This window comes from Globicephala melas, chromosome 6 (genome assembly GCF_963455315.2).
Source record: "Globicephala melas chromosome 6, mGloMel1.2, whole genome shotgun sequence".
In the NCBI taxonomy this organism is placed as follows: domain Eukaryota; kingdom Metazoa; phylum Chordata; class Mammalia; order Artiodactyla; family Delphinidae; genus Globicephala; species Globicephala melas.
The window spans coordinates 48,813,032-48,837,395 of NC_083319.1; the positions used below are offsets into that span (position 1 = coordinate 48,813,032).

Below are 24,364 nucleotides of genomic sequence, written 5' to 3' on the forward strand. Positions count from 1 at the left end.
CTGGGTCACCTTGTTTTAGAGACTGAGATACATGTGTATTACTGATCCAACCCTAGTTAGTTTTTCTTTTGATTTTAGCTTGTGTTCCTCAGTAAAACCAAAAAGATAGAGCTAAAAGCAGTTGGGGTTTCTTTTCTATCTTAAGTGAATAAAGCCTACGAGGATCTATTGCCGTACAGATTTAATGAAACCACAGGCCGGCACTTTAAAAATAAACCTTGCCTTTCCTCTCTGGGTATTCTTTGAATAGAACAGTTTCTTGGCCTTGTTTCTGTCTTGCCTATATCTTTTTCCCTCATCTTTTTATAGTACCAAACTCAGAGGTATTGTGACTTTTCCATTCAGACAAACTAAGTTTCTGTAGAAAATAGATTCAATGTTTAGAAACCCCATTAGAAAATAGTATAAATAAATTCAAAGAACAATTGGGAAAGCAAAGAAAATATTTGCAACCATGACAAAGAGCTTATTTACATAATAAGCAAAGGGCATCTACAAATTCTAAAGGAGAATCCTGTAAGAAAATGGGCAAAGTATATCAACAGGAAAATCTTGGGGAAGAAAATACAAATGCTCAACTTCACTCAAAATTAAAGAAATGGGGCTTTCCTGGTGGCGCGGTGGTTGAGAGTCCGCCTGCCAACGCAGGGGACACGGGTTTGTGCCCCGGTCCGGGAAGATCCCACATGCCGCGGAGCGGCTGGGCCCGTGAGCCATGGCCACTGAGCCTGCGCGTCTGGAGCCTGTGCTCCGCAACGGGAGAGGCCACAACAGTGAGAGGCCCGCATACCGCAAAAAAAAAAAAAAAAAAAAAAATTAAAGAAATGAAAGCTAAGACAACAATGAAATTTTTTTAACCTATCAAATTGACAAAAAACAGAATTTAAAAATATCTGGTGTCAATAAGTGTGTATGGAAATCTGTACTGGAGGGTGTGCAAATATGGGCAACCTTATCTGGAAGATAATTTGGCTACCCCTATTAAATTTTAAATGCACATACCTTTTGGCCCTGTAATTTTACTTCTAGGGATTTATTTTATGCATATTTATTGCCATATGGTTTATGGTAATAAAAATGGAAATAATTCAAAGATTCACCAATAAGTGACCAATTAAATTATAGACATACACTGTATGTCTTATAGACATGCAGTGTATGTCTTTCACTGTAGACATACAGTGAAAGACTGTGAAGTTATTATAAATAATGCAATAGCTCTGTTTGGGCTCCTATTGAAAGATACCCAATGGTAGTTTTTATGTCCTTTTCTTAAGTTAAAGCCTATTGTACAACAGTAGAACTGTGCGTTTATGATCACATTTATGTTTTTTAAAATTATGTGTGTGTGTGTGTATATATGCTTACAAAATATCTTAAAGGACACAGATGAACAATTATAGCTTCTAGAGAATGAGACTTTTGAGGTAAGGGAAGTAAGATGAGAACTGACATTTTCCACTAAATACCTTTTAAAAACCTCTCAGTGTTGTTTTTTAACAATGACCAAATATAGCTTTTATAAAAGGAAGGAAGGAAGGGAAGGAGGGAGGGAGAGAGAAAAGGAGGGATGGAGAGAGGGAGAGAGGAGGAAGGATGGATGAAGGAAGAAAACTTTTTGGAAGTAGTCAGCCTATCCATGTTCAGTACTTTCTTCCCACAAGTGTATGTTTATCATTCTTGACCTGTGGGTAAGGAGCCAACACAGCTGTGTTTGACACACCTTGATTTCTCTTGCTCACTGAGTCTGCTGGCAATTCTTTGCTTCATCTAAGACAAAAGGAAAGAGTCAAGTCAGGAGACCTAATGGAAGAGGCTGGTCAAAGACATGCCATGGAGAATAATATTCTCAAATCATATAAAGGATGTGTATAAAACAATAAGACAACATAACAGGTTTGAATCTTATATTTGATAGTGGCTGGAATCAGAGCCAAAATTATCTTCCCTGTTTGGAGTTGGTACATGACAAAATAGCCTAAATTTATTCCCAATCCTTAGCCATAACCAGGTAGCCTAGTATAATGGGGCTCCTGAAAATGCCCTACTTCTATACCTCTACCATGAGCACAATTCAGTAGAGCTAAATTGTTCATTTTCCTTTTATTAGGCTCTTGGGCACCCCAAAGTCCAGCTCCCCTCTCCCTGGATCCTACTCCCCGTGATGGAGTAGGCTCACACACAGCTCATTCAACAGCCATTTCATGTTGAGTATTGTCTGTGATGCTCACACTGGAAAAAATGGCTCCCACTATATTCTTGACTCCATTGTACTCTTTAGATGCTCTGTATGGAGCCAAAATACATGTCAGAAGTTCGTCAGCTTTTCAAAATATGGCAAGAACGAGAACTCAAAATATCTGTCATCTAAAATAAGTAGTGATCGCTCCCTCTGTTATTTTCCCCTTGATAGTTCTTCTGTTACTCCACCAGTATTTGCTTGTGTGCCTACAATATATAAAGCACTATAGAGGTGGCAAGATAAATAAGACATAATTGTGCACTTGAAGAACTTAGAGTTTTACAAATAAGTTAGCAATAACTAGCTATTGAGTGCTATTCTAAAACTTTACAAGGAATAACTGATTCAATCCTTACAACGACCCTATGAAGTGAGTACCATTATTATTCCCATTGGCCAGAAAGAAAACTGAGGCACAAAGGAGGTCAAGTAATAGCCCCCAAGGTCAGACTGCTAAAAAGTGGCAGACCCAAGAAGTCTGCCTGCGTCCATGCCTCAACTGTTGTGCTCCACGGGCTCTCAGTATGCAAAGGGCTGCATTAAACAGCAACAAGTGTCAAATGCCCTTGAATGATACGAAATACAACAGGAATTCAGACAGAAAGCATTTCTGGATGGAATGTTCATGGGGGCGGTGTAGTCAAGGTATTCTCAGGAAGATTTTGACAGATGGAATGTGGGCAATGGATTGCAAGCCATGCGGGTGAAAGCTTTCAACATTTAGAAAGGTAGTGCATAGCATGTGGTCTAATTACATTTATTTTACTTTCATTAAATTGTTTTTCCTATCTTCATAAGCAAAATTTCAGCTGCAAATATAAATAAGGTCTATATGCGAACTAGGCTTAGTTTGTTTCTTTAGGAAACGCGATCATCAAAATCATAAGGATAAGATATAGATGTTTCATTGTTTCCCTTTTATTGACCCTCCTTAATAGAATGATGTAAAGGTAGAATATAGTGTAATATGATAAATGGAACATTATTGTGTATACATAGATATAGATATATAGATGGGGCAGAAGCAGAGCTATTCATACTCATGGGATTCTATATATCCATAACTATATATTATCATTGGTATTATATATATATATATATATATATATATATATATATATATATTTCACCTAGTTCATTGCCTTCATTTTCCAGATAGGAAAGCCCACTTGGAAAAGGTCAATCAAGTGTCCTACCTAAATTCATACAGTGAATTAACTGGCACAGCTTTTACCTGAACTCACGACTCCAAACTCCTAACTGCTGCTCTTTGCTCAGCATTGTCATTACCTTAGTTTGGGAGGTACTTCTCTTATTCTGTTTAACAAAGCACCAGGGGAACTCAAATAAGAAAAGGTTCTCCAGGCACCTGAGCAAGGAATAAAAGCAGGGCACTTAGGATATCAACGTATTTGATGCAAAATCCTTAGCCCTTTCTTCTCCAGTTTTTCCCCTTGAGACCATTTCTCCACTGCATCTTGAAGGGTAAGCAAGGAAGTATCAAGAGAATTGGAATCACAATCAACAGACACTGGATGTTCAGACATTTCCATTTTTAGCTGTGCAACAAATCGGCAAAAATCTGGTTGATCTGCACTAAAATGTCATTTAACTTTTGTTCATTAGGACTTGGTAACTGTGGGGGGAAAGAAAGAAACTAAAAATACCAGTGTGCTGTTCAGTCTGCAGGAAAGACACAGCTAAGCCAATTTTGTGCTTGGTTCCTTAAACCAGTGCTTTTGTGGTAAATTTCCAGGAGGGTTTGTGTCATCAGCTCTTTGAGGGTTTGCTCGTAATATTTAACAAGCTGTCTAATTGTTGCACAAAGTAGTGGAGTGGCCTGGGGAGGTGTGTGCTCCCAAACTGAATTTATGTTCTCAGGAAGGTGCTAATTAGTAACTTTCTGGAAAATGTACAGTAGTTACTCTTGGCTTGTTACTTTTTTTTTTAATTCATGAGATATTTATTAAAATAACACATTTAGGGAAAAAATCAATACAATTGTATGCATCATTACTGAAAACTGTATACCATCATACAAAAAAAGGATTTTATTTTGGGAAATCGATTCCTAATTTATGGCAAGTTCCCCCCCACCCCGCCCCCGCTGCGTTGGGTCTTCCTTGCTGCGTGCAGGCTTTCTCTAGTTGTGGCAAGTGGGGGCTACACTTCATTGTGATGCGCGGGCTTCTCACGGGCTCTAGGCACACAGGCTCAGCAGTTATGGCGCATGGGCCTAGCTGCTCCGCGGCATACAGGATCTTCCCTGACCAGGGATCGAACCCGTGTCCCCTGCGTTGGCAGGCAGATTCCCAACCACTGTGCCACCAGGGAAGTCTGGCAAGTTTTACTTTCAGAAATAAAACCACAAAACAACACAATCTAATTCAATCTTAAAGGCTGGCATGCTGAGCAAGGAATGTTCTTATTCTTTGTAGGAGCTCCTTCTTTACACTGTCAGGTACCAGGGCTCTGCCTTTTGGTGTGATTTCAGCCACCGAGTCATCAACAGTAATGTGTTCTAGTCCTTTTTCTTTAATTACCTCTTTACAGTGTGCCTTCAACTGATCCTTCCAGCCACATTCAGTTAATTTAGCTCTCAGCCACTCTTTGAGGCATTCTCTTTCTCCAGTTTCTATCAACTTTTGGTTAATTGCTTCTCTCATCTGCGCATCTTTGTTCATCTTGCTAGCCACCATCACCGCGGGCAAGGGCTGTCCCTTCCCAGTGATGAAATGACCCTTGCGCTGACGACCATTACCTACCACACTCTTCGGCCGCCAGGACCTAGACCCTCCTTGGCTTGTTATTTTGTAAACTATTGATAATCCAGAAGAACCAACCCTTATATTTTGTGCTTCAAGTGATATTGCTTTGTGTTTTCCCCAATGAGTACATTCTTATGAAGAGGCAGCCCTGCCAAGTTATGGGCACTGAGGAAATTACCAAGTGATGTTTTATGAAAAGTGGGGTGAGACCCTACTATGCCTCTCACCAGCCAGCTATCCCCTGCCCAACCAACAACCAACAACTACCACCCCAAGCTGTGGCTGCTCTAGAAGTCTGGCTTGATTCTAGGACACTAGGGCTCGAACCTAACTCAAGGATCTGGGCCCCTCTGGAAATGCTGTTTTAGGGAAGGAGCAAAAAGGGGCAGAGGCAGATTCTCCTGAGGCCTAGATTTGAAATGAGATCCCGCCTGAGTCATCTAGCCTAAAACTAGCTTGTTAGTAAGTTAACAACTCCAGAGACATTACTTACCATTAAATTTCTCTCCCAGTTTGGGATAGAATAGCCAGAATTGGTAGGAAACCTGTTATAATGAAATGTCTTTGACGACTTTTTTTTGGAAGATAGATAGATAGAAAGGTAGGTAGGTAGGTAGATACATAGATAGATAGACAGATAGAAAGAGGTATATGATAGAGATAATATGTGACAGATAGATATAGATATATATGGTTCTATCTATCTATCTATCTAATTAGTCATTTTCTTGGCCCATGAGAGAAGAGAGGGAAATGTGGGGATCTCTTCAGTAAATAACATGAGCTATGTTGAGTGACACATTGGCAATGGTTTCAATTCCCTTTTAAAAAGAAAAGTTAAGTACATTAGCCTCTGAAAAAGTACTTCTTTTAGGTCAGAAGTAGCTAATTACCTGAGAATAAGACATGTATCTCTAGAAATCAGAAAAAAAAATGTTTTTAAAGGGAGGGAGGGAGGAATCCAGTACTTATTCAGCCTTGGAAGACATAATTATTGTTATAATTAGTATAACAAAAACAAACATTTCTTGAGGATTTACTAAGTGCCAAGCATTGTTACAAGCACTTAACATGGATTAATTCATTTAACCCTTTAACCACTACAACAGTTATCTAGGCTGAAACAGAATAATGAAGGCTATGTCCTCCAGCAAAGGGAATGTTGATTTTAAGGACCCGTTCATCTGGGGGAGCAGTGAGACAAGGCATAGCTGGTACAGAGTGCTGTTCGATGCTTTGCGTAGGTCTGAATATGCAGTTGGGTTGCCATCACATGTGTAAATTTATAAATTGGGAGATTGGTCTGCTTTAATAAAATGTGAATCCAACCATTGGGTTGTAGAAATTTCAAAGATTTTATTTTTTGACAGGATGCCTGCCGTTTTTCTCTCTTGATTCCCGCTTGTTTTATTCATTTTGGGGTAGTTGCCAATTAGACCCAATTGGTAAGTATAATTAATGGACAACATGAATTTCCTCTTAAACCCCAACCAAGAAAATTAACCATAGAAATAATGATTTCCTTTACAAATTCCTAACACTGTCCCTCCCTGTGACTGCTGTTTATCTCTTCTAAGACATCCAACTACACCAGAGATTAATTACTCCCTATTATTTTTCATCTTAATAATACAACATAAGACAGAGAAGAGAGAAATGAGCGTTTATTGAGGTCCAAGTATATTCCAGGCACTGTGCTAGCATTTTCATATATACTGTCTCTTTCAATAGTCACAAAAACCCTTCAAAGTAGGAATTATTATCTTCCTTCTTTATAGTAGATGAAATAGCATCTCAGAGTAGTTAAGCCCTTGTTTTATATCCAGTTAGTGGTAGTGGTACAGACAGGTACAAACCTAGGCTGATAAGATTCCAAAACCCTTGCTCTTTTCACCCCACATAAGGAAGCATTATTTCATTCAAAAAGACACTCCGCTAAAATTTTGTTACCTTGGAGGGTTTGGGGGTCATTATTTCTTTCAACAACTATTTGAACACAAACTCTGTGTCAGACACGGGTTGAGTATTGGTTCAGCTGGGAATAATCGTCAGCAGAACTTTGGGTGGAGGACAGTGGTTAATGGCAAGATGGTAGAGGAATTCACAGGAACAAGAGGAGGAGGAAGTAGGACAGGGTGGTGGCATGGGCGGTAGGGGTGAAGACAGAGGAGCTCCTGATCGTGTGCCCATGGCTACAGTCTTTCTTCATGTGACTCGTGGACTTCCCTTTGTCATCCTATGCCTGAGAATATATGAAGGAGGCTGGGAAGGCAAAGGGACGTTCAATTGTCATCACTGGCATCTTTTTGATCATTGCACCATCATCCAATGCATTGGGGTAACCCTGACATGAAGTTTTCCATCATTGAGCTCATAACTGTTCCATGAGATAAATAACAACTCTGTAAGTTAAAGGTCATAGCAGAGCTTCATCCAGGAAGCCCTGGAAGTAAGAAACAGTGAATTTATATTCTCAGAGACTGACAGCCCTGGATTCAAATCAAGTGACCTGAAAAGGATGTTAAACTTCCTCTGGGCAGGTTACATGCATATCAGGAACATCTCATTGTCTTCCTTGGATGCTGTAACATGTTCAGCCTAATCATTCAGACTTTTTACTACTGGTAGAATCAACCAATCAAGTAGAAGACCATCCAAAATACAAATACCAAATTCATGATCAGTTAACTTTGGACTGTGATAACTTGCCATTTTCCAGATGCTCTCAACTGAATGTGTTGTTTGAAGTTTTTCTGCCTTTTAAAGAATTTTCCCTTCAAAAGATAGGTTGTGTGAAGAAGACAGTTACAGTTTAAACATCTGCCCTCTCTTCATTTTATAAAGTGGCTTGACAGAAGTTGGCTGTGACACTGAACTGTTTGCCACGCTTGTTAATGAAAAGTCACCTTGTCAATCAAGAAAATAACAGAGTCAAAAGAATAATATTGAAGGAGTAGAACAAATTTAATGAAACCTGTTTCTTGGTATTTGCCTGTCTTGTTTATCTGACTTATTTTCCAATTCAAGCTAGGAGCTCTCTCTTTTTTAGGAAGGAACCCCATTCCACATTGGAACTCTCTGTTCAGGGACTGGGACAGTTCCTGTAAACAAATGAGTCTGAAACAGGTAACTGTCCACCATTCTGATAAGACTTAGGTTCTTTTACACGTAGGGAAGAATGCTGAGATCTCCTTTCAGATTAGAAAGATTTGGGTTGCAAATGTTTGACTGGCATTTTGGTCTCAGTTGCTGGTCAGAACTAATAGGTCCTTCTGGTGGCAACTTTCTTGGTGGGACTCAGTCTCTTCCTTGTTTCACTAACTGGAAGACCTTCCATATCTTCTCATTTGTTGTTTTTCTAGCTTTCCTCTCCTTCCTAATGCCTGTGGACCTTATGTCCCACCCATTCCAAGCTACTTGCAGTTTCTCTTAAAGGACATGCCCTGTTCGATGTGTTTTTGTCCCATTTTGACATTTGCTGAAATTCCAACCTCTCCCAACTCTACTTATTGGCAAAAACCTACACTCTTAAGTCTAGCTTGAAAATCTTCTTTTTTCTGAAATACTACCAGAAACCATACACACACACACACACACACACACACACACACGTGATCCTCTTAGGCTCAGTTATTCACCACATAACCCTCGTTTCCACAGCACTCTGTATAAACCTGTGTTGTAGCATTGCCTCTTTGGTAGAGCGGTTGTCTGCCTGCACCTCCTCCCTCACCACCTGTAGATTGTGAGCTCCATGTGAGCAGAGCCTGAGTCATACTCACTTTTGTCATCCTGCAAATCTAGCACAGTGCCTGACACATGCAGGTAGGTAGGTGCTCAATAAATTTTTATTGTAAACATCAATACTTGGTTTTCTGGCCTTATTTTTAACTCTCGTTTCCAGCCTGATGTAAAAATGTAATAGAAGAGTTTAGAAACTAAAAGCTATATGGAAGGGGACACATAATAAAACAATAATACATAGATTTAGGGAGGATAAATAAATAGGAACGTGTACAGGTAAAGACCATCATGCATACTTCCAACTGTCATGGGCATAAAAAGGTTTATTCTGGAAATTTGACTGCATTTCTGTTGACTTGTGCTTGTTGTCAAATCATTTCTATCTTGTGGATTTAGAGAGTCTAGGATATACATTTTTGTAGCAGCCAATGCCATCATGGCTTCATTATTTCCATTTACACAGAAAAAGAAATAAGTATTGATTTTTCTGCACTTATCTAAAGTGATAAGTGCCCATGGCTGCTTTTCAGTCTACATTAGGATCAACCATTCAGTAGAAATGCATAGCTAACTTTAGAAAGTTAGACAAACATAAAATAGATGGGAAAACTTGTGCTGACTGAGTGCTTTTCTGCCATAATCAACAATTTTACAGTAGGATATATTTGGAGACGATAAGGTATCTCATTCTCTAGGGGTCTTTTAAAAAAGCAGACTGAGATTTTAATTCACTGGAGATGGGTCAGGCCAGGGCAATTGTCATAGGGCCCTTCAAAGCCGCTTCCCAGGATTTAAAATAATTTGCCCATCCTTTGAAAATACTGTTTGGATCATTTCAAGCCATTTAAACTAGTGGAAGTAAGCCTATATTTCATATAGGCTAGGAAAATGACTAGAAGTAGTGCTCCCAGAATGTCAGTAATAAAGTTGTCATAAGTTTTAACAGAATAAATATCTTTTAACTTGAACCCTCAGCTTAAGATCATTAAGCCCTGAGAAATAGGAGGAAAATAGAGATGTTATGCCCTAATACTGGCCAAATAAGCATGCAGCTTTTTTTTTTTTTTTTTTTTTTTGGCATCCATCACTGAAGCAACAAGCACTCTTACCCTTACTGAACAGGCTGTCCCTGTTCTGCAAGGAGGCCAGATTTCACAAGCCTCACAGAGTCCCACGTGCCTGCAACCCTGCAGGCAAACACTCAAGTCCTAAATCCCAGGCAGAGGAATCAACAGTTCTTGTTGGCTAATGAGCCTTGACGTCTCTGGGTCCACATGGGGTTCTGTGGGCAATTTCTGGTAGAATGAGGCAGGGTGGAAAAACAGGTGCACCTTTGCTAAAACAGAGGGCTGAGGATTGAAGAGTCAGCTTTCCTGGTCATCAGCAAGATCTGAGCTGAACCCTTCCTCATTAGCAGCATTTCGTCCACCCAAAGGGAGAACACAGGAAGTGCATATTGACTCTGGTTAACATTAGAATTTATTATGAAATCATGGTGGAGTTTGGGGAGAAGTGGAGAGTTCATTACACCCTGTATTTCCATTTTTCTATCCTGTTTTCTTGGTTTGAGTGGAGCAGGGTTTGTTTTGTTCCATTGATTTATTTATTTCCATTATTCAAGTAATAAGAACCGTTGTTATGAGTATGAATTATTGTTCATAAACTTAGGTATGTAGGAAATGTCACATAGTAACAATTTTCCTTAATTCAAATAAATCCAATTCCAAGCCCCCTTTCCATATAGTTTTGGTAAATTCAATCTTTATCTATTAGGTGTCTCCCACCCTCTCCCTCTCTCTCTCTCTCTCTTTCTCCCTTCCTCCCCCTCCCTCCTTCCCTCTCCCTCCCTGTCTCTGTCATTCTTCTTCTCTCCCTCTTCCTCTCCTCTCTCCTCATATTCCTCTCTCTTCTCCCCTCGTCCTCTCCCCTTCTCTCCCCTCCCCTCCTCCCTCCTTCGCTCCCTCCCTCCCCCCTCTCTTCCTCTCTCTCTCTTTCTCTCTCCCCCCCCTTCCTCTCCTCTCCTCCCACCTCTCTCCCTCTTTCCTCTCCTCTCTTCTCTCCCCACCCCACTGTCCTCTCTCTCTCCCTACCCGCCTCTCTCATGCTTATGATGTACCTGGAAAACTGAATAAGAGCCTTTTAACCTCCCTCAGCCAAGGTGACCACTGATAAAAACAACTGCCCAAGCCTGCTTGGTCCCTCCAGGGTGGAAGGCTCTGGTGCTGCCTGGCCGAGTAAAGCCAGCGGTATCTTCACCGCAGCTGGCATCCCCGTGGCCAGGGCTCTGCAGCCCCGACTCAGCACCCCAAAGGCACTTCACAGCAGCCCCCTCAGACCAGATGGCTGTGCTAATCCCACCCTTAAGGAGCTTACATTTGAGTGGAAGGAGACAGAGAACAAACAAGTAAAATACATAGTGTATTGCATAGTGATAAGTGCTGGGGAGAGAGAAAAAGCAAAGAAGGCAGAAAGGCAAGTGCAGGGAAGGGGCTGCAATTTTCAGTAGAGTAGGGGGAGGACTCCCTGAAGAGGGGACATCTGAGTAAAGACTTGGAGGAAATGAGGGAGCAAGTTGTGTGATGTTTTGGAGGAGACCATTTCCAGCAGAGGAAACAACATTAAAAAGGCGCTGAGGTGGGAATGTGGGCAGGTTGTTTGAGGAGCATCAGGAGGCCTGTGTGACCACGAGGACGGAAGAGTAGGAGAGGAGTGCGGAGGAGGCCAGAGAGGAAACAAGGGCCAGGGCCAGGCAGGACTGTAAGGCCTCTGACTTTCACCTTCACTCTGTGGGAGGTGGGAGCTTGTGGAGTTCTGAGCAAAGGAATGAGTGGTCTTGTATGTTTCAATAGACTCACTGTGCCTGCGGAGTTGAGAGTCATCCAGATTGGGAACAGGAATGAAAACAGAGTTGCCAGTCAAGAGAAAATGGCACTAATCCAGGCAAAAGCTGATGGTAACTAGACTAGGGGTGGTAGCAGTTGAGGTGAGAAGTAATCAAATTTGAACCATGATATGAAGGTAGACCAGGCAAGATTTACCATCAAATTGGATATGGGGTATGGTTCCAGATTTTGGAGGCTGATCAGTAGAAGAATGGAGTTTCCATTTTCCAGTCTGGAGAAGACTGTGGGGATGGGGATGGCAGGGATGGGACAATGTCAGGAGCTTAGCTTTGGACATGTCAGATTTGAGAGGCCTCAGAGCACGCGTGGAGACGTCGAGAGGGGCACGGTTATGTGAGACTGAAGTTCGGTGGAGATATTTGGCCTCGAATTATAAACGTGGAAGTTGTCTGTGTGTCGACAGTATATGAAACCATGTGAGTGGATGAGATCACCAAGGTAGTGTGTGAGGAGAGGACAGGACAGGAGAGAACCAAGAACTGAGCTTCGAGACAGTCCTTCTATCAGAGGAGAGACCAGCAAAGGAGATAAAGAAGGAGCAGCTAGTGAAGTGAGAGGGAAACCAGAGGAGAATGCTCTCTGGAAGCCAAGCAAAGAACATATTTCCAAGAGGAAGGAGTGGCCAACTGTGTCAGATGCTGTTGACAGGACAAGTAAGGAGAGACCCGGGAACTGACCATCAGGGACGTTGCGAGTCTTTTCTGCCTGTCCCAGGAGTTGGATAATTTCCTCCCCATCTCATCCGCTTCCACCTCTCCCCATCAAATACACTTGTCTTTCTCCTCCTCCTCTTCAGAGCATCAGCGAGCTTAGTTCTTTAACAAAAACCATCATGAGAGCTTATCTTCAGGCCACCAGCGTAAACCTCCTGTGAGAAAAGACAGCCCAGTGGGCCTTTTGGAAATAAGGAGAAGAAAAAACAAATTTAAAATGAAATATGAATTAACTGATAATCAATGATCCCGCTACACAGGAAGATATTATTGACTTTTAGGCAAAGTACCAAGTAGAGAGTAAATTAAATATACGTAATTTCCAGCAGTGCAGTGAAACCCCTGTTGAATTAGGATGAAGTGGTGGGCCATTGGTTTTTAAACGGTTGTAGGTGTTGAATTGCAAGAAGAGTGCATATCTTCCGGTGCGGGCAATAGTCAACCAATCACATGCAGCTAAAACAGGTGTCAGTGCTTGGCTGACACAGGTTTCCAGCTTGGTTGGTTTCTCATTGATCATAGGCATACTTGGGCTCAACATACTAACAGATGTTGCAATATATGAATCATATTTATCACATTAGTTAGACTCAAAGGTTGGCAAATTATGGCCTGTGGGCCAAATCCAGTGCATTATTCGTCTTTGTAAATAAAGCTTTATTGGAATATAGTCGTGTCCACGCTCCATCTTTCATGCACCGTCTCTGGCTGCTTTCATGCTACAGTGGCAGAGTTGAGAACTTGCAGCAGAGATCATCTAGCCTGCAAAGCTGAAGATATTTACTGTCTGGCCTCTTACAGAAAATGTTTGCTGACTCCTAGTCAGACTTCAATAGACTATTAGAAGTATAACAGGGACATTTCAGTCCTACTCCATGGGCTTTCATCTTAATTTATTCCAGGGGGCACATCTTAGATTTCACTTCTTTTCACAGGTGCAAAGTCTCCACTCCCTACAGTTTTATGCTAGGGTGTTGGTTCTCAGAGTGTGGTCCGTGGACCAGCAACAATAGCATCATCCGGGAACTTGTTAGAAATGCACATTCTCAAGTCCCATTCTAGACCTACTGATCAGAAGCTCTGAGGGTGGGGCCCAGCAGTGTGTATTTTAGCTGATCCTCCAGGTGATTCTGGAGGATGCTAGGCTTGAGAGCCATCCCACTAGAGCACACACTGGTAAGAAGAGCTGAGAACTGGAAATGGGCATTTCCACACACCTCTTCTTGTGATAATTTTCAATGCACAAACTAGTTCTTTGCACATTAGAATCAGGATTTTAAGAGCAGTCCTTAGAGTGCCACGCTCTTCTGTGTAACATTAGGATAACCCATTTACGAGAATGATAGTATTAGCACTGAGTATTGATGTCAAATGACTCTTGGTGGCAGCAGTAGGAATAACTCAAGTGGCTGTTTCACACCAACTCAACAGAGCAGGGTAATGAGGTTAACCACCCCCATGCCCCTGGGCCTTGACTGTCTCTGATTCTTCATCATGACACTCCAGTGTGCTTAAGTGATAGAATGTAATGAGACATTTATTTATAAGAGAGAAGTAGAAGGCATTTATATCCAACTCCATCAAGGATATGCTAGAACTTTATGAGAAAAACTTTAAATTGATCTTTTCCCCCTACAGAATTTATGCAGGTGCTGTTGTATTGTTGCTATTTTCCTTTGCTTAATGATCTAATCCTTCCCTGGAGCTTCATGCCTCTGTGTGGCTGGAAGAAGAAATATCTCTGATAACAAACAGCTGTGATTTATTTAGATGGAGCTAGAAACTGGATCTCAAGAATCAGAGAGGGGCAACAAGTGAGTCTTAGCCTTTTTAAGCCAGGAATAGGTGAACAAAGGAACAGTGAACAAACTCAGGCCCCTTTCTAAATATCCAGAATTGGCGTCTATTTTTAAAAATCTGCTAGAAACGAGTTTGAGACCCTAGAGTGATCATATGTACAGATTTTTCCAAAACTAAATAATTCTGGTTTATAGTGATCCTTGTCATCCCAGAGTAATTATTAATGATGACCTCTTCACTTGCAAGAATGTCCTGGTTTTTGTATAATAAATCACCTGGTCACCCTAGTGAGAGACAAGCCAGTGGAGTGCAGAGTGCAGGCTCTGAATTTCCTAATAGGTCTCTGAAACCCTGTTCAGACGTGATTTACTCTCAGTGCCTCAATTTACTTAACTGTAAAATGGGGATGATAATATCTCTATCATAGGGTTGGTGAGCAGATTAAGTGAGCATATACAACTCGCCGGGCTGAGTGCCCAGCACCTGGTGGGTGCTTCGTAGCCGCTACTTCCCCTACAGGAATAAGAAACTGTCTTCAGTCAGTTGGCTGAGTGGATTTCACTACATGAAATCATTCACTGCGACCCAGAAATTCATAAGCCCCCTTGTTTGAGTTCCATTTTTAATAAGCTTTTTTTAAATCTGTGGCAATTGTTGTTTCCTTTTAAGGAGCTGTAAAGACATTAAGAAAAAACTGTCTTTCAGAAGAGGCCATATTTGCGTCTAAAAAATAAGATCACGTTCACAAACTTGAACCAGAGGTTCAAGTTTGTTAGATGCTGCTGCAAAATGAATGCCAGAAACAGAAGTGACTGCACTGTAATTCATGGTGTTGGAGCTTGAGGAAGTCGAGTAAATTATAACTCACTCTTGACAGGACAAGATTCAAATTGACCAAGAGTTGAACACTGGAGTTAGGCAGATGGAGATCAAAATATCACTTTTATTAATGATGAAGTAGTTGAAGATAATGACTTATTGTGAGGGCCAAATGGGTTTGCCTGCTTACCTCAGCCCTCAGACAGCCAACCAGAGGAGAAATTTGGGTCTACAGAAACAGTTTTACTAATATTACTGACTGGCACTGGTCCATAGAGGAAAATGAAAAAGGATGCTAAATCCTCCTCACTGAGAGACTTTTAGTAGACTCATCCTATCCAATCAAGAAACATGGACATTAGTCACCACCAACCAGGTTACTCAATTCTATATATAGAGACAAGAGAAGGACAAGGGGCTAGATGTGTCACATTAATGGAGCCCTCCACATGGAAACTTGACACCAGAGGAAAGAAGGTTTCCCATGACATTGTCACCATATTTCTCACTGAGGATTTAGTAACAGTGAAAATTTGATCAGATTGGACACATTATCTTTTGGAAAAGATGCCAGATAATCAAATAAAAATGTATCGCTTTTCCCAACCGCTGGTCAGAAATTGGATTACATACCATTACCAGCTCCCAAATAGTCAGTACCCTTCCTTTGTCTCATACATGATAATGGCAGTCAGTTATTTTAATAACTTTAATAACCTTTGTGATGAATGAAGGTCACTCCTGGCCTACAGCAAGTTAGCTGCTAAAACGCATCCATCACCTCAGAGAGAACAGAATTAGGTTTCTACTTCAGTCATATAGTTCCCTATTTATTTCAACTGGAGGAAATAATAGCTTTCACAGACATCCTTCCAGCAAGGGGAAGGGTGTAAACCTTTGTTCGCGTCTTTCTCCCCAGTGTCCAGGACACGTTGTCACTGCAGCTGGGTCCAATTCTGAGAAATAATAAGGCTTCAATTTAAAAGTACAAGACAGCTGAACTGTAATTGGCTATTCAAGTTCCTAAGAATCTGGACTCTTGCAGACTTAATCCAGATGGACAAGGCAATGTGTGAGCACCCACCCAGGTCACTCAGCGTGTTCTTTTCTTGGTCTCTGACCACCACTAAGCCAGTAGTGAAGGCCTGTAAAAGGATACCAGGGACCACTTAAATGGCTGTCATCTCCACTTTGAGCAGTTTGCATCAGTAGTATTGAGGTATGATACTTAGTCCCCTTATAACAACCCATCTATTCATGTCATTTCAGCTGTGCTAGTCCCAAGGTATAGACCCTAGGCATTGTACCTTTAATTTTACTTCACAAGCATTTATTTGAACTACCTTCTAAGTATGAGGCACTATGGAAACCAGAATGTTGTCTAAGAGGGGTGTGGGTGTTTCTGTCCCAAAGGGTTTACAATGTAGTGGATGAAACTTTCATTAAAGCAAGGCAGAATTTAAAAACTGCCAAAGGATATGTAGAAAAATAAATAAATAATGGGACTACAAAGGAATGAATAATTAATACTGCCTGAGGGAGTTAGGAAGGGCCTCAGGAATTAGTAACATTTGAACTGGACTTTGCAGATTGAGTTAGGGTTTCTGAGGGGCTACAATAAATAGCACCTCTTTTCCTCATCCAAGTTCTAAACACTTTGAGAAATAAAAGAAGTAGTTGATGGAACTCAGAATATCATTTTTAGTTGGGGGACAAGTTAGCAGACATGGCTTTTAGACTGTTGACCAAGTGGGATTATTGACTCCCCAGAATTAGGCAGAATTCCACAGTAAGCCTCATTCCCCATCCCACCACATACACCCGCAGGGACAGGGCCCTGGAGGATTTGGGAGATGTCAGGCTTCCTGCAGGCAGGAAGATGCCAAGAGAAAGAAGAGCGAGACTGAGTGGGCAAATCCAGTTATTATTCTCAAATCTACCAAGGAGTAAAAGCATAGAAAACCCAAGGATCTGCTTAGGAAAAATTCCTCCTCATGAAACCAAGAGTAGGGAAAGATACCCCTCTCTGAAAATTAGGATGGCTAAAGGGAAATTTAAAAATAGTCCTAGATGGAGGATAAGGAAGATAGTCTGGATGAGACTAGAATCAGAATGAACAGAAAGTTCTGGAGAGAGGGATGAGGCTGTGAATAAAGGTTGGGTCCAGAACATGGGGAGCCTTGTCTGTCATGCAAAATTATTTGGGCTTTTATCTATAAGCAATGGGAACCCACTAAATATTGTTACAGAGAAGACTGTATTTACAGATGATAACTAGCAGTTATGTGATGATTGTTGTAGAGGCAGAGAAATCAGTTAGGAAGCAATCTCAGTAGTCCACAGGAAAACCAGTGAGCACAGAAACTGGGCATTTGGCATCATTCCTGATTTCAGGAGAATTTAAATCAGATCTAAGTGCCCTGGATCTCAGGTCAGTTGATTAAGGGAAAATTGCTTATGTCATAAAACATTTGAAAATTTCTGTAGAAATAATTACATTGTCATATAACCTATGAGCAATCAGGATATACTTGAGGTGATTCAGTATCCTGCCTTCCTTCTGTACCCCAGATTTTAGTGAACTACATGTAGAACACTCTATGATATGCTGGGGATACAAAGATAAACCTACCTACAGAGAAAAGAGATGTCCAAACATGTAAATTAATGAGAGAAAACTTCAAGAGATATGTACGGTACTATGAGAGTTTTTTCCTTGATATCATAGTAGTTGATTGACAAATTTATAAAGTATATTCATTGGCATGGGCTTTTAAGAAAAGTAAATGCTATAAGAACACAGAAGTCAGAAATAAATGAAAAAGAAATGAAGGAAACAGTAACAAAGATCAATAAAACTAAAAGCTGGTTCTTTGAGAAGACAAACAAAATTGATACACCTTTAGCCAGACTCATCAAGAAAAAAAGGGAGAAAACTCAAATCAATAGAATTAGAAATGAAAAAGGAGAAATAACAACTGACACTGCAGAAATACAAAGGATCATGAGAGACTACTACAAGCAATCATATTCCAATAAAATGGACAACCTGGAAGAAATAGACAAATTCTTAGAAAAGCACAACCTTCCAGGACTGAACCAGGAAGAAATAGAAAATATAAACAGACCAATCACAAGCACTGAAATTGAGACTGTGATTAAAAATCTTCCAACAAACAAAAGCCCAGGACCAGATGGCTTCACAGGTGAATTCTATCAAACATTTAGGGAAGAGCTAACATCTATCCTTCTCAAATTCTTCCAAAATAAAGCAGAGGGAGGAACACTACCTAACTCATTTTACAAGGCCACCATCACCCTGATACCAAAACCAAAGATGTCACAAAGAAAGAAAACTATAGGCCAATATCACTAATGAACATAGATGGAAAAATCCTCAACAAAATACTAGCAAACAGAATCCAACAGCACATTAAAAGGATCATACACCATGATCAAGTGGGGTTTATCTCAGGAATGCAAGGATTCTTCAATATATGCAAATCAATCAATGTGATAAACCATATTAACAAACTGAAGGAGAAAAACCATATGATCATCTCAATAGATGTAGAGAAAGCTTTTGACAAAATTCAACATCCATTTATGATAAAAACCCTCCAGAAAGTAGGCATAAAGGGAACTTACGTCAACATAATAAAGGCCATATATGACAAACACATAGACAGCATCATTCTCAATGGTGAAAAACTGAAACCATTTCCTCTAAGATCAGGAACAGGACAAGGTTGTCTACTCTCACCACTATTATTCAACATAGTTTTGGAATTTTAGCCACAGCAATCAGAGAAGAAAAAGAAATAAAAGGAATCCAAATTGGAAAGAAGAAGTAAAGCTGTCACTGTTTGCAGATGACATGATACTATACATAGGGAATCCTAAAAATGCTACCAGAGAACTACTAGAGCTAATTGATCAGTTTGGTAAAGTAACAGGATATAAAATTAATGCACAGAAATCTCTTGCATTCCTATACATTAATGATGAAAAATCTGAAAGAGAAATTAAGGAAACACTCCCATTTACCATTGCAACAAAAAGAATAAAATACCTAGGGATAAACCTACCTAAGGAGACAAAAGACCTGTATGCAGAAAACTGTAAGACACTGATGAAAGAAATTAAAGATGATACAAATAGATGGAGAGATATACCATGTTCTTGGATTGGAAGAATCAACATTGTGAAAATGACTCTACTACCCAAAGCAATCTACAGATTCAATGCAATCCCTATCAAACTACCACTGGCATTTTTCACAGAACTAGAACAAAAAATTTCACAATTTGTATGGAAACACAAAAGACCCTGAATCGCCAATGTATTCTTGAGAAAGAAAAATGGCACTGGAAGAATCAGGCTCCCAGACTTCAGACTATACTACAAAGCCACAGTAATCAAGACAGTATGGTATTGGCACAAAAACAGAAATATAGATCAATGGAACAGGATAGAAAGCCCAGAGATAAACCCACACACATATAGTCACCTTATTTTTGATAAAGGAGGCAAGAATATACAATGGAGAAAAGACAGCCTTTTAAATAAATGTTGCTGGGAAAACTGGACAGCTACATGTAAAAGAATGAAATTAGAACACTCCTTAACACCATACACAAAAATAAACTCAAAATGGATTAAAGACCTAAATGTAAGACCAGACACTATAAAACTCTTAGAGGAAAACATAGGCAGAACACTCTATGACATAAATCACAGCAAGATCCTTTTTGACCAACCTCCTAGAGAAATGGAAATAAAAACAAAAGTAAACAAATGGGACTTAGTGAAACTGAAAAACTTCTGCACAGCAAAGGAAACCATAAACAAGACAAAAAGACAACTCTCAGAATGGGAGAATATATTTGCAAATGAAGCAACTGACAAAGGATTAATCTCCAAAATTTACAAGAAGCTCATGCAGCTCAATATCAAAAAAACAAACAATCCAATCCAAAAATGGGCAGAAGACCTAAATAGACATTTCTCCAAAGAAGATATACAGATTGCCAACAAACACATGAAAGGATTCTCAACATCACTGATCATTAGAGAAATGCAAATCAAAGCTACAATGAAGTATCACCTCACACCAGTCAGAATGGCCATCATCAAAAAGTCTACAAACAATAAATGCTGGAGAAGGTGTGGAGAAAAGGGAACCCTCTTGCACTGCTGGTGGGAATGTAAATTGATACAGCCACTATGGAGAACAGTATGGAGGTTCCTGAAAATCTAAGAATAGAACTACCATACAACTCAGCAATCCCACTACTGGGCATATACCCTGAGAAAACCATAATTCAAGAAGAGTCATGTACCACAATGTTCATTGCAGCTCTATTTACAATAGCTAGGACGTGGAAGCAACCTAAGTGTCCATCAACAGATGAGTGGATAAAGAAGATGTGGCACATATATACAATGGAATATTATGCAGCCATAAAAAGAAACGAAATTGAATCATTTGTAGTGAGACGGATGGACCTAGAGTCTGTCATACAGAGTGAAGTAAGTCAGAAAGAGAAAAACAAATACTGTATGCTCACACATATATATGGAATCTAAAAAAAAAAATGGTTCTGAAGAACCTAGGGGAAAGAAAGGAATAAAGCCACAGACATAGAGAATGGACTTGAGGACATGGGGAGGGGGAAGGATAAGCTGGGACGAAGTGAAAGAGTGGCATGGACATATATACACTACCAAATGTAAAACTGATAGCTAGTGGGAAGCAGCCACATAGCGCAGGGAGATCAGCTCGGTGCTTTATGACCACCTAGAGGGGTGGGATAGGGAGGGAGGGAGGGAGACACAAGAGGGAGGAGATATGGGGATATATATATGTATAGCTGATTTACTTTGTTATAAAGCAGATACTAACACACCATTGTAAAGAAATCATACCCAATAAAGATGTTTTAAAAAATAAAAAAAAATAAAAAAAATAAAAAGAACACAGAAGTGAGAATAGTTAATTCTGCCTGGTGGGGGTGAAAGGGAGGGGCCTAAGGAAGACTTTGAGCCTGGGAACTGCAGGATGCATATAAGTTCTCCAGAAAGAGTAAGTCAAAAAGAACATGCCTTAAAGAGGGAATAGAATTTTTCACATTTGGTGCAGGGAGAAGTAATTGCAGTCTCCTTCAAATGACGCAGAGATTTTTTTTAAAATTATTTTGGAAGGGCAAATTAATATACAATTTTGCCATTACCAGCAACATTTCCCTCTCTCTTACCATTTACCTCTCCTACCCAGCCGTGCCCTGCACTGTGGGCTAGGTCTTTCCAAATCATAATTCCCCTGGCTGCTCTGCTGCTTACTAATTTTGCCAAGAAGCCAAAGGATCTTGTACGAGCTGTGGACCTAGATCCTGGCACATTTATAGGGGAGTGTGGGCAAGGAATTATAAAGTAAAATGAGTTAGAATCACTTTGATTACCTTACATTTGAGAAGGCAAGGATGCCTTTTAATGTGGGTTTTGAACAGAGCAGAAACTAAGAAGACTGTAGCTTTGTTTGGGCGAGTTTTCTTGTAGACTTAGATCAATTACATTAAAACATTCAGCCTGCAAACAATGGCCCCAAAGAAAAAAACGCTGGCTCTTTCCTTTTATGAGAGTAATACTTGCCTTACAGCCCATGCCATTGGCCGTTCCCTTTCTTTTGAAACGATTCACGTGGATTGTTGCTTGGATGTCCTAGAAACATATGGACGTTAATAGCAGAACATTTTAATCAGAGCTGTCTGGCCATGAGGGAATAACTGTTTTCCATTGATTAAGTCAAAAGCTAAGTTTGTTTACTAGCATGTAATATACTTGGAGTCAACTTATGAGTTTTGTTATTTGGCATTTACATCTTTGTCCAACCCACAGAATTCAAGAGACTTAAGCTCATTGAAGCACTGAGGAGAGGCCCCTTGGTAGAAGACATCTGGGGAGTGACAAAAAGATCACCTACCCCAAAGCAGAAAGTTTTAGTGTTTTGGATAGGAGATAAAGGAATTTGCCTTCCTAAGCATATTACTGGTCTGCATGAGAGAATATTCAAACTTTGGAAAAGTGTGTATCAAATTATTTATTTGTCAGAGCATACTTTTGGTTTAAATCCATAAAATGCATTTGTCGTCATGAATCATTTATACAGTTAAAATAGAAACCTTTTACAAACCTAATAAATATATATAAGAATCTTTATATTTGTTTAATCATATAGTTCTCAGTAAGTGCCAGACTCTGTTCTAAATACTTGACAAATAACTCATTACTCAAAACAGTGCTATGAATTGTGTGCCAACTCTGTGTATTAGACACTGTGTAGAATTCTAAAATATATTGTTGGTTTATCAAGTCATATCAAGATGTATTTATGCCTTTCTAGGATGTGCATAGTTCCAGCTACCATGTTAGTAGTACAATGTCTAGACATGCTGTCAGAGTTTACAGTAGCAAGGCGGTACAATAGACTAGAGTGACCCATGCTGAGTTAGAAAGTAGGGGTCAACAGGAAGCAGCAGACAAATGAAGGTAGAGGCAGTCATGGAACTGGGAATCAGAGTCAGAGATCAGGACAGGACAGGTTCAGCCTAGTTCCAGCCAGGCAGCCCATGATCTAAAGAAAAGAGTCATCATCTGAGTGGGACAGGTCCAGGCTTCCAGAGTATAGGGCAGAGATGGTCGTGGTGTTGCATGAAGAAGTGCTTCCAGAAAAGTCTACTGAAATCAAGGCAAAACCCCAGTCTTGGGGCCCACATTGCCAGTGGGGGAGCAAGCAAATGTCCCAGGCTGGCTGGCTTATAGAAGAGGGTGCCACTCTCCAGGAGCCAAGGGTATTCAGAGAGGATGGATTGCTCTCTCTGCTCTTGGGCTTAGAGCTCTCTGAAGACCATCTGAATCCCTTCCGCTGTCTGAGTGAATTTCCTTGATCGACTACATGAGTGAGTCCTCTTCTCTTTGAGAGAAGCAGAGCAGCTCACCATGACTGGTAACCAGGTTTCCCACGTGAGCATCAGTTAAGCTCCAAAATCAAGGCCTGCCTGACACTGTGTAGATGGTAGGCTTACACCCAGTTTAGAACTGAATATTGCCTCTTAAAGCCCTACCTCAGGGCTTCCCTGGTGGTGCAGTGGCCAATGCAGGGGACACGGTTCGATTCCTGGTCCCAGAAGATCCCACATGCTGCGGAGCAACTAAGCCCATGCACCACAACTACTGAGCCTGCGCTCTAGAGCCCGTGTGCCACAACTACTGAGCCTGTGCGCCTAGAGCCCGTGCTCCACAACAAGTGAAGCCACCACAATGAGAAGCCCGTGCACTGCAATGAAGAGTAGCTCCCACTCACCTCAACTAGAGAAAAGCCCACGCACAACAACAAAGACCCAGTGCAGCCAAAAATAAAATAAATTTAAAAGAAGAAAGGCCCTACCTCAAAAAAAAAAAAAAAAAATCTCTGCTATCCTCCATTTTTCTCTTACAAAGAGCCCTCAACTACTGTCTTCCTGTGAGGGTCCTCAGGCTGAGAAAAGAGCATCTGAGGACTTTCCATGTTGTTAAGGACAGGCGAAGACTTCCTTGGAGTCAGCAGAGGTGAGGCTGGGGAGGGGAATGTTTGGTGGCAATAAAGAGAAACTCACTCAAAATATATAAAGGAGTATTTTTGATAAAGAGAAATGTGTTTAGAGGAAGGTTTGCAAACTATGGCCCACCCTGTTTTCTTATGGCTCATGGGCTAAGAATGTTTTTTTTCATTTTTAAATGTTTGAAAATAAAAGAATAGTTTTGTGACATATGAAAACTACATCAAATTCAAATTTCAGCCTCCATCTGAAAATTCCATTTTTCTCGTTAGTAGACCTGTAGTACAAAAAAAAATGTATTCAGTTGTGTTTTGCAATTTGTCCATAAACATTCTATATAATTTGTTTTCTCTCTTGTTATATAAGTACCTGCATGATGTCCTCTATTTTGCCCATTGTCCTACAAAGCCTAAAATATTTACTATATAGCCCCTTACAGAAAAAACTTTTCTACCTTTGATCTATAGGGGACTCTGTACGAACTACAGCCAAGTGACTGTATCTTGAACTGAAAAGTCACTAATAATCCAGGCAATAAATCCCTCTCTCTCTCCCACTCTCGCTCTCTCTCTCTCTCTCTCTCTCTCTCTCTCACCCCCAAACACACACACTCTTTCCCTCCCTCTCACTCAGGCCACGTGATCTCTCCTCTGTGATGCACTCAGTTCCCTTCTTTTCTTCCTGCACACAGACTTCTTTGCTTGTTTATTCACCCTGACATGGTCCCATCAGAGCCACCACTAATAGAGGCTTTACTCCCCAAATACTCATGCCCTCC

At 40.5% G+C, this 24,364-nt stretch overlaps 1 protein-coding gene and 1 pseudogene across 7 annotated transcripts in view; one reads left to right on the top strand and one right to left on the bottom strand.

Moving 5' to 3' along the window:
• The window catches only part of TRPM3 (transient receptor potential cation channel subfamily M member 3), a 523,188-nt gene that overhangs the window by 298,349 nt on the left and 200,475 nt on the right, over positions 1 to 24,364 (top strand). For 4 of the 7 annotated variants that reach the window (XM_060300848.2, XM_060300849.1, XM_060300853.1 and 1 more), the window contains exon 7: positions 6,381 to 6,455. The exons of the other annotated variants lie outside the window; for them this stretch is intronic. In XM_060300848.2, the coding sequence (XP_060156831.1) occupies positions 6,381 to 6,455 (75 nt within the window). The remainder of the gene's footprint in view (positions 1 to 6,380; positions 6,456 to 24,364) is intronic. 7 annotated transcript variants of the gene reach the window in all.
• Positions 4,587 to 5,014, bottom strand: LOC115863824 (transcription and mRNA export factor ENY2 pseudogene; annotated as a pseudogene).